Raw genomic sequence first — 16,506 nt, forward strand, 5'->3', positions numbered from 1 at the left:
TACATGTCCTATGCAATGTCTGAATAGAATTTTAGTAAAAAAAAACTGTGAATGATTTATGCTATGCTGAAATGAAGAAAAAGTAGATAGTTATCTTTACTCTCTAGTGCTGTATAAAGAGTTTTCTTCGACAAAATTGAAAAGTGACACCGACTCTTGCAATTATATCATGAATAGTTGTTGCTATACATAAATTGCTAGCCTTACATCCGTGAATAGTTCCATCACCTTGCTAAGTAACTGAATAAAAATACTCTTTGTGCACAATCAAGTGTTTTATTCAACTGTATATCATTAAGTAAATACTTTACTTTTAGGACCCCATCTATAAGCAGCGCCACCTATACTGCAGTGCAAAGTGAACCAGTCAGAATTGCCCTGAGGAAGGTGACAGACAGTCACCAAAACGTCCGTTGAGTTAAACTCTCCGATGTTTGGTTTCACATGCCCTGAGTGGATGGTTACAGTCTGGAAGTATATATAGGTCAAAGTTGAGGGTTGTTTTCTTCTGTCAGCTGTCCCGAGTGATTGAGCTGGTCAATTATCTGTTTTCTTTGCATGATTCTAAAATAGACAAATGTGGCTTTCTTGTGCATAAGAATGTTTGGGGCTTGCAATGTCAGTAAGTACTTTTCTGAGCCCTTGTTTCACTGCATCAAAGCATAGCCTATGCACAAGTCTGACTGTGGTATCTGCCCTATTACTGTACTTTTGAAGTACAATGTAATAAGCCATCACCAGCTTGATAGAAGCATAAAGATAGAATATCATCATTTCATGCAAATTATATAATAGTACGTGTAGTGAACCCACCACCAGAAAAGTTGGAACATTAAAAGAATGTTTGTTTGCCTCCAAGCAGATGTTAGAATGGGAGGTTGTAACATTTTCTGACTCCTGGGCTTCTCTGACAGCCACTTACAGTCAGACAACATGACAACCTTCCTGCCTCCCTCACATCTGCTTGGAGATTTGTGTCTTTTAAGCTGGTACCTCACTGCGATGTGCCTAATTGCGTCAAATTGTGAAAGACATACATGTACACAAACTGGCACGAACCGGCACCAATCCTGTCGTCTGAAATTGCAAATTGTTACAAAATCTAGAAAAATTCACAATGGGTGCAAATGGGTGCAAAATGGTAATCTCCAAGCAGAAGTTGGTGGGTAAGATTGTGACTGTTTTATCATATGCCCCGTTTTCCCCCGTTGGTGGGGATAGCGGACGAAAAACGGGGCATATGATAAAACGGTCATGATCTTCCCCACCAACCTCTGCTTGGAGAGTAGCAAAATGGCACAATCACTGCAAATATCTTTTTGATGAATCTCACGTTGGTAAAGTCAGTGGCAACATTGCCATTTCCAATGAAGTTATCCTGTATCTGATTTGGAGCCAAAACTGAGAATGTGACATCCCTGGTGCCGCCATTTTGTTTGCAGACGTCAGGTATTTTACCCGTGCGTTACACGTCAATATGACTGCAAGGGGGAAATTGTCAAAAATTGCCGCAATAATTTAGCGCCATTTATGAGCAGTCCAGTGGGATACCTGCTTAAGAGTACAGATTGATGTATTATTTAATCCACCTCTAGTTGAAGTGGAACTTGAATCCATTGAATCCATTTCCTCCCCCCGGACCAAACGGGTTGAAGTGGAACCCGTGGTGCCCCCAGGGGTTCTGCCCGCGGCGTTGTCTCTCCTCTGGGTCCAGGGGATCTTCACCATTGTCAAACATTTGCCGCTTTTCTGGGGGGGTGGGGGTGTATGGGTTAAGAAGAAAGTGGGTTTGGGGAGGAATTGGAAGAAGTGCATGTGGTGGTCAAGTCTGACTTTGGCTTAAAGATCAGAGATGTGTACCCTGGGTCCTTCTGTCATGATTTATTTGTAAAAATACCTACAATGTCATGTATTAAGCCGGCGTCACAATTCATGCGAGCGTCGGTCGAATTTGTAGATCGCCCGAAGCTCGCCGAATTTCAAAATCGCCCCAGTGTCGACCGCATTTTTCGATGAAAATCTTGGGTGACGTCCGTCGAACACTAAAAACTAAAAGATCCGCCAGGTGATGGTACCATCTCTTGGACATGGACAAAGTCAGAATCAACTAACCTGGTAAAAGGCCAATATTTGGATCAACTTTGATTTCTAAAAATCGCCCGAAGCCCGCGTAATCGACTAGACGTCGGCCGTACTTCAGCCGAAAATGCAAATTTTAAGCTCGCCAACACGTCGGCCAAGCTGAATTTCTTATTTGTGACAGGGGCTTTATGACAGTCAGTACATTTTGATGTCTAGATATCACTTTTTAAAAAATGCACATGCCTTTGGAGCATAATCTTTTCTGTGGAAATGCTATTTTTTTCATTTTATATCAAGATGTTTTGCATTCTGTATGGCTTCAATCAAATCTTTTGATTCGAGTCAGACTTGACAGTGAGAAGCAATAGCTAGATATATCAAGAAATAAACTGATTAAAAAACTCTGAGGTAAAGCAAAGAAGGAAACCATATTTCCTATCAATCTTTTCAAAGAAATGTATATGATAGTGTGGCTTGTGCAAGACATTGTTAGTAAGTTGGTTAGAAGACAATGTGCATTGCATTCAACTGAATTTCTTTATTTAACCATTAGCATGTTAAACACTGGTGAGTCTTAGTAACATGGAAGGGTGGAGTCACCAGTAGCATGCTGTAGGTTAAATCATTTGGCAAGTCATGTAGGAATAAAATCCAGCCCATTTTAAAAGATTCAACCATCTAAGGCCATGTTGATTTGATTATAAAATATATGGATGACATCTACATGCTCTCATCAATATTCACTCATTTAAAAAAAAAATCATAAAATCGTACAAAGCAGCTGCAAAATGAGCAAATAAATACCATAAGTCCTCACCAATTTCATTTCTTGGTTAACAGATTTTATTGGTAAAATCTTAACAGTGGACATCATTAAAACAGAAGGCTGGGGTGAAAACTTGCACCTGAGTCCTGACCCTGTTCACTCGCTGAAACTGTGTGCACCAAAGTACAAACTTTCCCCTGAGATTCTGTTTTCATGTTGATTTTCTAATCTACTATTTTTTTCAAAATTCCGTTAACCAAGAAATAAAATTGGTGTGGCCTAAATTGAAAAAAAAAAAGAAGAATATTTTGGGAAACTAATACTAAATGTATTGAAATTCCAAAGGCAAAGCAGAAGATCTGAAAGAACAGAACATTAATGAAGATCTATAATTTGATATACCATACTCGGTGTGTTTAGTCATTTGTTGAACATTCCTGACCACATAGATTTCATGATGAAGGCAACATCTGTTTATGCCAAACTTTCTTTTAATTTGCATGCTGGCGTCAGTTTTGGAGATTTCCAAGGAATGTCATCCGTATAATTGGATCAACATGGCCTAAGAAAAAACAAAATTACAATCTAAGCAAAATGAACTTACCAGGGTCTGCTAGTACTTCTCTTGCAGCGGCTATCTCTATAAACTTTTTCTCTGCTGCTTTTTTCTCGTCTTCTCCTCTAAAGTTATCGGGATGCCACTCAGCTGCCAACTTCCTGTAGGCCTTTTCTATTTCTCGCTTTCTCGCATTTCTGTGGAAAAAGGGGATTTTTAATGTTAGCAAGGAGAGAAAATGTTATTTTGAGTTGATTCACATGTACATTCTTCCTAAACAAAAACATATTATCAAGATTTAAGTACAGTGAAACAACTGTACAAGTGACCACCTTTATATAAATATCACCTGGCCAATGTGACCACTTTCTGGTGGTCCGTCAGATAATTTTTCCCATCGACACAAGCATTAGGTGCGTACCTTTGTATATTCAAGTCCGTAAGAGTTGCGTATTAAAATTTTTCGTCTAATGTAAACTTTGTGGTGGAAAAAATTGTTGTTTGGGTTTGATAACTAAAGGCTGCACAACAGTGGGTCAAAATTGAAAACAATTTCTTTCCCACAAACTTTACCAAAAAAAATGTCAATACACAACTCACACGGACTTGAAAATATCGTGTGAATCCCCCATAAGAATACTGTCTATAGTGACACATCCACATAGACCAAGTTTTATCAGTCCTCTTATAACATATGGTCTTCTTGGACAGTTTTGACTGTAACTGTTTAAAGGCAACCAGAGCATTTTATGAGGCTTGAAACCTGGAAATATTCTAGTTACTGTAATCTTTATGAAATTGTAATTTAATGCCACATTTGCGTGCCAATTTCTTATCATAAGTGCTCAAAAGCGGCACAAAATAAAGCTACATGGTGATCTTTTAGTTTCACGCGCCTAGTGTAAATAGACCGATACCATAGCCCCGACCACCTCAGTCAAAACGTAGAAATGCAAAATTAAAACAGAAAAATGCAAATATTTGATGGACATGCAGTCACTCTTTCATTGGTCGAACCGCTAATTGTGATGGACAGTCAGGATCAGTCTATTACTTAGGGCTTGTATTTTCTATCAGCTCTCACTACGCAAAGACATCGCATCTTTGCTCCTTTAATGTCGATATGTACACGGTGTAATGGTATAGTGTTATTGAAACTTTCTATCTGTAGGAATGACTAGAAATTGGAGTTTTTTTATTCAAGTTTCAAGCCTCATAAAATGCTCTGGTTGCCTTTAAGAATAATTTGTTTCACTAAACCTTTAAGTTACCTTTTGACCCCAAGTATTTTGTAATAATCCCTCTTCTGTGACTGTTTGAGGAGCCTCTTTGCCTTTTCCAAGCCTTCTGCGACATGTCTGAGATTGTTGTCAATGTCGTGTGCTTTCTGGTAATCTTCAACAGCTGGGGAAAGACAACAACAACATACAACTGTGGATAGTATTCTCAACAGCGCCACCTAGTGACAAGAAAAGTCATGACAGCCCTGTGAAAGGTAACTGTCTGTGAGAGCATTTAATTACATGGCTGTCTGCAAGACAACTACTAATATCCAACAGAAACTGTAATTTCCTTTAATATTCATATCAAGATTGCCTCAGTCTTCATTAAATAACTATATCTAGCATACGTTCCTTGGAAGGACACACTATACAAGTTAAAGAAAATACATTGTCAGACAGTCTTGATGAGAAAGAACTTCGTTTTCGTTTCAAGGCATCCTCATTTGAGGTGAAGCACAATGCTTTTTCAAGTAGCTAGTGGTAGTGCAATGCGACTTCGCTACGGCTTGCGTTTTTGGCCAAGCACACCGGGTCACCCCTACTCTTCTCCATAAGTGTGTTGGGTTCTTTTTTAGAAAGAACTAACCTATACTAACTCATACTATCAAAAATCTATATAAGCGATCAAGCAAATCTTCTGTCACAACATTCTCAACATGTCTGAACATGGACATCCTACTTGTATATTGACTCAACAGCCACATATCCTAAAAAGGAAAGGTTAGAACTGGTACAAAGTAGTTTATATAATATAATCATACTATAAAAGGAAATGTGTAATAATTCAAGGGTGTCAGGATAAGACACAGTGCTAAGTGTACCTCTATTTTATAAGCACTGTGCTTTTTGCTTGATCCTCTATAAATATATGTTATCTGTATCTAGATCTGTGTAGCCGATATAACCGCCCTTCGGCATAAAACAGCTTACAGCTTTGAAGGCACGCGGCGCGGCAGCAGCTGGTCATATTACACTAAACGACCTGTCACACTTAACCTTTGCACATCTAGCTGCAAGCATTGTTTCAAGCTATCCAGCAAAGATGTCCCTACTGTATTTGGTGATAATGAATTCCTGAACACATACGTTAATAAGAAAATATAACATGTTAATAAAATTTTTTTTACAAATATAAGACAGCATACCTCTTTCAAACTCCTCTGCTAAGATGTATGTCTCTGCTCGGTCCACCAGTGCTTCGATGTTGTTTTCATCCATTTCCAACACTTCTGCACAGTTCTTTATAGCATGTGGAACATCTTTCAACTGTATGGGCAACGTAAGGGACACATCTAAGTGCCTTCTTTGCATAGAATATCAACTACATGTATCATGCAAGGCAAGAAAAAAATCATATACAGGCAAAAACATTGGTATTGCAAATGCACTGGATATATAAAAAACAGGTTGAGAATGGCAATTCGTACTGTTACAGTAGCACTTCCACTAAGTTTTAATGGCAAGATAAATTAATAATATAGACTCATACTGTAGTTTTATGTTAGTACCAATGCACACATATGTACAAGTATTCAGTTCGTAATTCACATCAAACAGAAATATTCAATACTATAGTGCAAGCTAAGATTCAGTGATTACTGTCAGGGATAGAAAAGCAAGCACTACATGCAGGTATGCTCTATAGTTTAGCAATTATAGATCATGTAAAGCGAAGAAGGGTTAAAGGAAGGTTTGGCTAGTACAAATTATGCAGACACAGCAGAAAAAGATTGCAAAAGTAAGTCAAATCATAAATTTTGTGGGTCATCAAGTTTCATGAGTTGCCATGTCAGAGACTTTGAAAGGTATGGTTAAAAAGAAATATTAGACCTCAGGAAAACATGCAACATGCCAATCAAAAATGATTCAATCATTTGTCTAAGCTATGATTGGTTAAGACAGAAGACACAGTTATTGTTGATTCATTTCACTCAAGTTTCAAAAGTTGTAATGTGAGAGACTTTGAAAGGTATATAAGAGATGTTAGAACTGAACATGCAACATGCCAATCAAAACCGATTCAATCATCTGCCTAGTAAGCTATGATTGGTTAAGAAGACAGAAGACACCTGTCAGTTATTGTTAATTAGTAGTTGACCAATCAGATCATCATGCACCATGCTGTTGTGTTTTACCATGCAACATGACAATCAAAACTGATTCAATCATCTGACTAAGCCTTAATTGGTTACAGACATCAGACACTGTTATTGTTTATTAGTACGTAGTTGACCAATCACATCATGATGCACCATGCTATTGTGTTTTACCATGCAACATGTCAATCAAAATTGATTCAATCATCTGCCTAAGCTATGATTGGTTAATACATAAGACACTGTTATTGTTGATTAGTACTGATCAGGCAGATAATCATGCACCATGCTGTTGTGTGTTAACATGCAACATGACAATATAATTCAATCATCTGGCTAAGCCATGATTGGTTACAAACATCAGACACAGTTATTGTTGATTAGTAGTTGACCAATCAGATCATCATGCACCATGCTGTTGCACCCCTGGCTTACCTCTCTGAAGCTATGGCATATTTTGGACTTGGACCTTAGCACATACGCCCATATTTCAGGTTCCAACCTAAGCGCGGCCTCTAGTTTTGTTATTGCATCTTCAAACCTACAAAGAGGGAGGGAAGAGAAGCAAGCCATGCATGTTAATGACATTGACTTAACAAAAGCCTTGTGCGCACTACTTTCTAACTACTAGTGTTTCTCACAATGTTCTCTGAGCAAGAAAGCATCCTGTATTTTCCTTTCAACAGAAAATTTTTAAAATTTCTTCCAATTTTTTTATTTAAATTAGAGCAATAAAATAGAAACCTAGCATATAAGTTGTAAATGCATTCAAGTTCGTATTTTGCATTTCGCGCTAAGAGGAAAATGAAGTTTTGGTGGTAGTTTTTAGTTTGCGGCAGTACTATAGTCACATACTGCTTCAGTATTTTGACAAAAAAGTTTGCGGTGATTTTATGTTCGCTGTGAAACGGTCGCTGCGAAAACCGCAAACATAAAACCACCGCAACTATTTCTGCAGTATCTACAAGAGAAAATGCTTTCTTGCCATTTTAAGAATTGTGAGAAACACACACAACCAACTTTGTGGTTTTTGGATACAGTTTTTTTTTGTTCTCACCTTAGCATAACATCTACAAATCTTGGACTTGGCTTTTAAGACCAAGGCCCATATCTGAGACTCCGCCTCTAAAGCGGCTTCAAGTTTGACTATTGCTTCTTGATATCTGTAAGATAAAGTTTCTGGTTATGCACACACTTCGTAATATGTATCATTAATAATTTTTACCACTGAGGCCTTGGAAACATAAAGAAGGATGTAATGAAAATGCTTGTATTGTTCTAGATTCTAAATATGTAATACATTTGTAAGTTACATGGACAAATTTTCAAATTCCAGAAAATTGCAACATTTGGGTGAATTAATGATCTTAACCAAAAATAGCCAGAAAAAAAAATACCTTAAGACTTAAAAGAGCCATAGGTTAAAAGTATAATTACATCATATTATGTATTACCGTAAAATCCCTATTTACGTACGCACTTTTTAAACTTTTCAAGTTGCAAGCAGGTGCTCCAGGCCGACACCAAAGTCCGGGTGCGTACGTTAGGAGGGGTTCTTCCTCGGAAAAATCTCATATCAGCATGAGAGTACGGTACATCTTCATGCAAATGAAGTATGGAATGCTACCACACAATCAATCAGTAATAAAGAATAAGTAATACATCTATTTAAATTGTTTGATATTTTCTACCCAGAAACATTTTCTCAGTAACCCTTTAAGTCGGTAAACGAAATGCTGGAGAGGGGGTGCGTACGTTAGGAGGGTTTTTCCCCTGAACGTTTCAACTCACTGAGTCAGGCCCGCAATCGTCCCCAAATCGGGGGTGCGTACGTTAGGAGGGATGCGTACGTAAATAGGAATTTTACGGTATATATAAATATAATAATATAAATACAAGTACTAACTTCATATATGACAATATCTATGCCAACCATATCTTGACGTAATACTTGAGACAAATTAAAAGATAATACAGATAAACAATGAACATCATAAGAAGGCATAACATTTTGCTATCAGTCTTTTGTTCAGAGTTTTTGTTTGCTTACCTCCCCTCATTGATGAAGTTCTGTGCCGAGTCGTAAAGTTTGTTCAGTTTCTTGGCGTGTTTGTAGTGTGGGAAGCAGCTCTTGTGGTCGGGGTCAAGTTTAAGGCACTCTCGCACTTCTCTGTGAGAACAATACACAATTCATTGATTAAAATGATATCTCGTTTCATCATCATCATCATCATCATCTTCAGTCAATGTGCTTTCACTAGGACGGGGTTATACCGCCCTTTTTACAGGGTGACAAACCCTTCCGTTTGCTGTCATACAAGACAAGGATATGTAGTTTAGCTCACTGAAGAACTACTCTTCCACTGGTCGTGACAGATAAGAGAAGACAGAAGCTATGTACAGTATTTACAGGTTCATCGTACCGGGGAAATTCCCCTAGCTCTTTTCAACAAGTACAATGAACAGTGGACTACAGCTTAACAGCCTGTCCTAAGGACTGCGACCCTTCCCGGTAGCATGCATGTCGGGTGAGCGACACAGCCAGGATCAAACTTGCAGCCTCTAGTTCCAGATGTAGGGCTGTTAACCACTGGATTACGCACGCTACTCACATACTACCGGTATGAATGAGTAAGGATCAAAGCATTGTTGTGAATTACAATTTGTGGAACCAACGGAAGAGGCATAACCACATTTCTATAGTGTAATGATATCTTCAAACACAACACCACCTACCTAAATTGTACATGACATTAATATGTTGATGTGATGAATATAGACCCTCTACAAATAGAACTTTATACACAAACACTTGAAACTTGATAGCAATTGATGTGGTATTTATGTAGCCTGTCCAACTTTTACACACTTTTTGCATGAACAATCAAATAACACATTAATTTTGTAAAACTTATCCAAGGCTCATAAAATATATTCTCTAACCTTCTCCCCGCTGTCTAACCACGCCAAATGACTTTTCTGATCCTTTCTTCTACACACAGTGATTTCATCTTATCTAACTTTACAGAAGAACTTTGTTGCACAACAATCGTATCGCACAACAATTATACACAGTACTTTATCATGGCGTGGCATCGTGGTGGCGTAGTGGCAGGGTGTTTGGCTCCAGAACTCAGATACCGGGTTCGAATCCGGGGTTCCCTGATATGTCCCGTTGACGTTGTGCCCTTGGGAAAGGCACTTGACACGACTTTCCTCACTTTACTCACTGAGTAAAGGTGAAAATGAGTACCTAGCTCCAGTTAGGGACGTCCCTCGGATAGGACGTTAAATGGAAGTCCCGTTTTTGAGGAGAGCCACACCTCAAGCACGTTAAAGAACCCACCACAGTCCTTTCCAAAGAGAGTAGGGGCATGCCTCGAATCCTTCTGTCTTGTCTGGAGTACTGTTGGTGATTCACTACAAATCACCCGGATGGAGGCCTGGCGAACCTCCGTCTCGTATCAGCCATACGGTGATTTACACCATTCACCTGGAAGGGAGGACTGCCGGCAGAGCCCTGTCTTGTATGACAGCCAACAAAAGGGTATGTAACCCCGTAAAAAGGGCAATATAACCCTATTGTAGCAAAAGCACGTCGACTGATGAGATGAGGATAAGGATTCTGAAGTACTTTGTCGAACAGAAGAAAAGAAACTCTATGTGCACTTACGTGAGTGAATCCTCCAGCTCCCCAACATCGTAGTACATCTTGCTGACTCTGAAGTAGGCCTCGGTGTTGTCTGGCCTCATCTTGGTGGTGGGCTTGATGTCATTGATGGCCTTGAAGTGTTCCCCGATCTCCATGTAACACTGCGCACGCTTTTCTCTCAACGACGGATCCCATACGCATTTCTGTGGGAAATTGAAATCCGTTTTTCCGTTGTTTAGGTATCATCAACCTTGAAAGGTTTTAACAAAAATGCCACTGCAGTTCTAGATCTAGAGAAAGCTGCAGCTGCTAGAGGGATTAAACATAGACCAATTCCATTTATGCTTTGTTTAGATAACTTTGAAAAGTTTTAACAAAAATGCCACTGCAGTTCCAGAGAAAGCTGCTAGAGGGCTTAAACCTACACTAATTCCATTTATGCTTTGTTTAGATAGCAACGTTGAAAGGTTTTAACAAAAATGCCTGTGCAGTTCTAGAGAAAGCCGCAGCTGCTAGAGGGATTAAACATAGACCAATTCCATTTATGCTTTGTTTAGATAACAACTTTGAAAGGTTTTAACAAAAATGCCACTGCAGTTCCAGAGAAAGCTGCTAGAGGGCTTAAACCTACACTAATTCCATTTATGCTTTGTTTAGATAGCAACTTTGAAAGGTTTTAACAAAAATGCCAGTGCAGTTCTAGAGAAAGCTGCTATGGGGCCCAAACCTACACCACTTCTTCCTTACATTAAAAGGTACATGTACCTGCCACCCAAAAAAAATAAAGACCACAGTGTGTCCATGACGATAGATACGAAAACCTGAAGTATAGCTGCAGTACCATGGTCACCTGTACTATACATCATCTACCTACAAACCAAATATTATTGCAATCGCTCGAACAGTTCTCTAGATATTGTGCTGGAAGCACACACACCAAGCCACAATGTAAGTGTACCCAAAACTATGCCTAAATCTTAATGGGGTGATAATTACGAAACAGTGACCGGCAAAGATTTAGCAAATTCAAAGCACAACAAGAACTAAATAATCTCCTTCCCTACGAATAGCACTATTCTATGATACCTTGTGCTCTTTCTTATACATCATCATTTTCCACTGCCTCCATCACTACATTGCTTGTCTATACCGCACTATACTACTCACCTCAATAGCAACTGTTAATAGATCGATAGCTTCATTCCACCTTCCTTGTGTCATCATCTCATCCGTCTCCAGTACGGCTTCCCTGATTGGCTCGATGAATCCCAGCTGTGTTTTGGCATCCTCATTACTTGGGTTTACTCTCAACTACAGTAAGCAACAAAAAACATATTTTGATCATCAGATAAAAGGACAATGTGATTGATAATAGAAGTTCTAACAATATAGAATAAAATTAAGTACTAGTAGTACCTCTTTTAAGAACTTAAATCTGTAATTCTTTAGCTAACTTCAAGTACTACATTTTTATCAAGTACCACAATGTATTGTACATCAAATAAAGTACAAGAAAGGTTATATTGCTTTTCCTTATACTTGAATTTGAAGAGTATTCTGTATACTAGTGTACAATAGTACTTTTACCCTGTATAGCCTACAGAAATATCTAGGTGCACTGCTGCACCCACCTTAAATATTTAGGTGCACAGCTCTGATTTTGGGTGCACAAAACTGCATGTGCACCCAGTATTTCTAGCCCTGCTTGAAAACTAAAATTGTCTTCAAAAACAGTTATTGCAAACGTAGTAGAATATAAATAATGTCTTTCTTCTACATTTCTACTTTTACCTTAAAAATAGAACTTCACCAACGAAGTTTGACAATTAAAAAAAAGCCGTGTTTTCTTACCACTTCCATGTAGTCATTTTCTGCATCATTTAACTTGCCTTGCTTCAGATATACATTAGCCCTTTGTACCCGTGCCTGCAAAATAATAACATTGTCAATGTTAAAAGTCTTCAAAACAAATGAAATTGCCTTGCCATATCAATTCAAACTATAACGTCTTTCTCTCTGCTTTCAAGGATTAAGGAAAGGCACTTAACATGAATTTCCTCACTTCGCTCAAGTGAAAATGAGTACGTAGCTTTGGTTAAGGACATCCCCTCGGATATGATGTTAGACGGTGGTTCCTCATTCGAGGAGAGCCACACCTCGAGCATGTAAAAGATCCACCATGCTTATCGAAAAGAGTAGGAGTTCTTCCCAGTGTGAGTGGATCAAATAAATCAGTCCAGAGATGAAGCTTGTACTCTTCAGTACAAACCTGTGTGTTACGCCATGGGGCGGTTCACCGGTATATGCAATGCAAACAAACAAACAAACAAACAAACAAACAAACAAACAAACAAACAAGGTGTTTCAGTCATACCTGAGTGAAGTCAGGCTTGAGGCGGATGACCTTAGTGAGGTCAGGTAGTGCCTGTCTGGACTTGCCCATGGCGAGGTACACGGTGGCTCTCCTGAAGTATGTCAGGTAGTTGTCAGGATCACCGTCTGAAAAAGATACAATGTACAAATGTATGAAACTTTAGAACACAAAGTAAACAGCTAGAGATCTGAGCTACATGTGGTCAGCAACCATAGTATATATATCATTTTGCCAAATGGATCAAATTTTGCGGATCCAGAGGGCAGGGGTTGGAACCCCCTCGGCATGGCTGCTTAGAGATTGCATTCATCCTTCTGGATGGGGACACAACGCTTGTGGCAGCGCCATGTATGATAGAGCTTAAGGGGGTGGGGGGCTAGGCTAATTGGTTTTTCTAAAGAGGGGAACAGGGGCGCCGTGCCCCCATCATGCCCTAATCAGGCACCCCCTTACTCAAGGGAACATATTGTCTGGACAAGCATAAAATTCAGATTGGACAGGAATGCTAATAGGCCACAATGCTAATAATTTCCCCCCTCAATTGCAAGAAGCCTCAGAATATCCCATTTCAACTCCACACTGTAGCAGAAATCCATACCACCTAGAGCTGTGTACCGGTACACAGTACCGATACAGTATCGGTATTATCAATCAGGTACAGGTCCAAAAATACCGGAAGTTGTAATATCGGTACTGTACCGATACTGGCCAAAATCAAACATATACTTACACTGTTACACTGTTTATACATGCATATATACTTCTTGGAACAGACCACAACATTGCTAGTGCCTACCTCAAGAATAGTAACATTTAAAACAGGGAGTGGGGTATAATTCCATTCACAAAGCAACACTTGCGTCCGGACAAGTGCCCATTCATGCCCATTCATCACGTTCCAGCCCCACTGTGTTTCTCGGGAATTCCCGGAACAGTTCAAGTTACTTAGTAGGGTAAACATCTCTTTGTACTGTAAATAATGTTCCAATATCAGAATTGTATAAGTGCACAATGCACTTCAATATAGTAGATTACTTTGTAGACATGCATAGACAACAGTGAGTCATAATCTAGACATTGTAATTGTCACAAAAAGTTTTAAAGCAGTGTGCAAAAACACACTGCTCCCCCTGCAAACAGTATACCCAACTCCCAGAATCGTTGACCACGCCTCCCAGACCTCCCCAGACTCCAGCAAGCCCAGTTCTCCCTGGCAACACCCAAAATAAACACACGTGGCCCATGCTCTGAGACGGTGGCCACGCCTCCCCAGACACACCGGCGCCGGGTTCTGTGGCTGACTCTGAGAAACTAATCAGTGCTTTTGTTTCACAAAAGGCAACATTGAAGCACAAACGGCTTGGGATTTCTCACCCATACTAAGAAAATTATGCACTACATCTCCCACAATGTATTTTTTCCCTTCTGTATTATCAGACAATTTACTTGTTTAACACTTGTGCTATAAGTGAGGTTTCTTTTGATGTTGGGGGTTGGTGACTTTGTGAGAACTGAAAGTGAAACTGATACCGCCTACTATCATGCCCCGGCCCATAACTGTAACAAGTTGCCAGTCACTTAGCGATATGATTGGTTGAAATCAGTTACCGGCCTGATGCAATCATTTTTCTGTGGTTTGATTGGTCTATTAGTAGGGTAGCTGCATTCTACTGTATTCATTACCTGTCAGTTTTGTTTTCATGCTAGCCTGATCAGACTGGTAATTTGACATGCCCGTTCCAAAGTTTGGGAACATATGACAAAGAGCATGGGGGAAACTGTCGGAAACACAGCAAAATGTAAACATTGCAATGCCCTGGTTAAATGTAGTGGAGGCACTACAAACTTGTCTTAGCTCTTGTGCCGTTCAAACATGCTTCTTTCATTGTTTAAGATCGACCATAATTTTAACTAGTAGTTCAGGTACAGGTTCAGGTCCGGACCTGTACCTGAACCTCTGTACCGGTACCTGTACCTGTACCTAAAATTTTTTTAGGTACACAGCTCTAATACCACCCCCCTGCTTTTTTTTTTTTTTCCCTGGAATAGCTATGGAATTTTTCTAGAAAAATCCCTTCATTGGCCTCAGGCATTAAACCTCTGCATTTAAAGAACCCAGCACCCTTAATTATGGAGATGAGTTCTATATTGTACATAACACCATACAAATTCTTGGCAGTATTTCTTTGAGATTATGAAACAATGCTGTGAAGAAACATACCGATAGCTGCATGGAAATGTGACAACGCATCTGCTAGCTGCCCAGCTGAAAGCAGCTGCGTCCCGAGTTTCAGGTGCTGGTCAATCTCCTGAGGGTTAGCTCCTCCTTCTGACCCTGGAAGAGACAAACATAAGTCTTTTTCTTCAAACACCAACAACCAAGTACTGGAATATACCAGAATGCACCGAAATGCAGAATGCTTTGTTGAGTAAACATTGTAGATTACTATACTAATGGCCCTGGGAACACGAATTCAAATTAGAAAACACTGGGTGATCCCTTTGCCATGTTAAGTATCATTTACCAAATAAGTGACTAACACAGTAACAGTTAATTTTTCTTCCTCAATTTAGCGGGGCTTGAGTAGTTAGTGCATATGACCAGCTCATTTAAGGTTGATAGTTTAAATTTCAAGAACTAGTAACTCATCAAAGCATATGGTATTTTGGTAGATTTCAACCTTATTCTGGTGTATTGCGGGGCATTCCAGAAAATAGTCTGACCACTTATCCCACAAGGAGACTCATAAAGTCATAGTCATTGAATCTCATTGATTGAAACTGTTTTCTCAGCTGCATTATTCTCACACTTACATAACTAACACTAACAGAAAATCAATATTCCTATGAAGGAAATATTGGTAAAAAAAACTGTGTTGTTGACTTTCTGACAGAATTATGAAATTAAATCATCCAAGCATCACAGAGTTATGCAAAATATAATTTCTACATACAAGTTGTCATAAAGTCATGCCATTTGCATAAAGGTGTAAGAACACGTCAGCACAACAACATCGAAGATACATTTGCATAATATCAGACAATCTTCGTACATTGTAGTTTAACTGAGTTATATTCTGCTGATATTTAATTTGATGAAAAAGAGCTGCTAAGTTTTTCTTGCTTTATTATTTCTTATTTATTTCACAGTTTCTGTCATGAAAGACATATGTTCACGTGAAAAATAAATCTAACGACTTGAGAAAAATATTACTAGAATGTTCTTGCTATGGTCTTTCGTAACAACTTATAGCTTGATTCGTATGGCATATTCATACAATGATGCATGTACTTATACTTTTTAAAATCCTTCAGTCAAACTACGTAAAACTGTAACTATTGGATATACAAGAAGAGCGCGACACAGTTTTGACAGCAGACGACTTTTATTTCCGACTTGCCAACCGCCCCCCTCCCCCTTTCCTCAAACCAAATTTCAATCAGAAACCAAAGTATTTTCTCCACTATTTAAACAAATCTAAGAAGTACATGAGTTTCCTTACCTTCGTATTGAAGATTGACGATGATGACAAAGAGAGGAATCGAAGACAGAAGGCGATAAACGCCCAAGGTTTCCCAAGACATCTTGGCACACTAGTCCAAATCACACATCACAACTTCCTACTTTGGACTAGTCCGTCGTGGGACCGTCTGATTGGTCAGCAGATTGATCTATGACCTTTCACTTATAACTTCG

At 39.1% G+C, this 16,506-nt stretch overlaps 1 protein-coding gene across 2 annotated transcripts; it reads right to left on the reverse strand.

Annotated features, from left to right (window-relative positions):
- Positions 1–1,537: 1,537 nt before the first annotated feature.
- On the reverse strand, positions 1,538–16,461 carry LOC136422974 (dnaJ homolog subfamily C member 3-like). Of its 2 annotated transcripts, none has more exons than XM_066410942.1 (12): positions 16,313–16,461; positions 15,031–15,144; positions 12,810–12,934; positions 12,287–12,361; positions 11,603–11,746; positions 10,457–10,638; positions 8,834–8,953; positions 7,841–7,946; positions 5,833–5,953; positions 4,676–4,808; positions 3,453–3,601; positions 1,538–1,749 (listed from the first exon to the last, which is right to left on the reverse strand). In XM_066410942.1, exons 1-12 carry the CDS (start codon positions 16,392–16,394, stop codon positions 1,592–1,594), a joined length of 1,509 nt encoding a protein of 502 aa, XP_066267039.1. In that variant the 5' UTR covers positions 16,395–16,461; the 3' UTR covers positions 1,538–1,591. The 2 variants fall into 2 exon arrangements, with proteins under 2 accessions (XP_066267039.1, XP_066267038.1); XM_066410941.1 differs by lacking the exon at positions 7,841–7,946 and adding an exon at positions 7,219–7,324 and having other exon boundaries at positions 1,541–1,749; positions 16,313–16,459.
- Positions 16,462–16,506: the final 45 nt, after the last annotated feature.

This window comes from Branchiostoma lanceolatum, chromosome 17, assembly GCF_035083965.1.
Source record: "Branchiostoma lanceolatum isolate klBraLanc5 chromosome 17, klBraLanc5.hap2, whole genome shotgun sequence".
Taxonomy (NCBI): domain Eukaryota; kingdom Metazoa; phylum Chordata; class Leptocardii; order Amphioxiformes; family Branchiostomatidae; genus Branchiostoma; species Branchiostoma lanceolatum.

Coding starts and splice junctions, on each gene's coding strand:
- LOC136422974 (XM_066410942.1), bottom strand. CDS start 16,394: ATGTCTTGGGAAACCTTGGGCGTTTATCGCCTTCTGTCTTCGATTCCT. Junction 8,954..10,456: donor GAGCTGGAGGATTCACTCAC/GTAAGTGCACAT, acceptor TTGTTCTCACAG/AGAAGTGCGAGAGTGCCTTA. Junction 4,809..5,832: donor AGCAGAGGAGTTTGAAAGAG/GTATGCTGTCTT, acceptor GTCTTTCCCCAG/CTGTTGAAGATTACCAGAAA.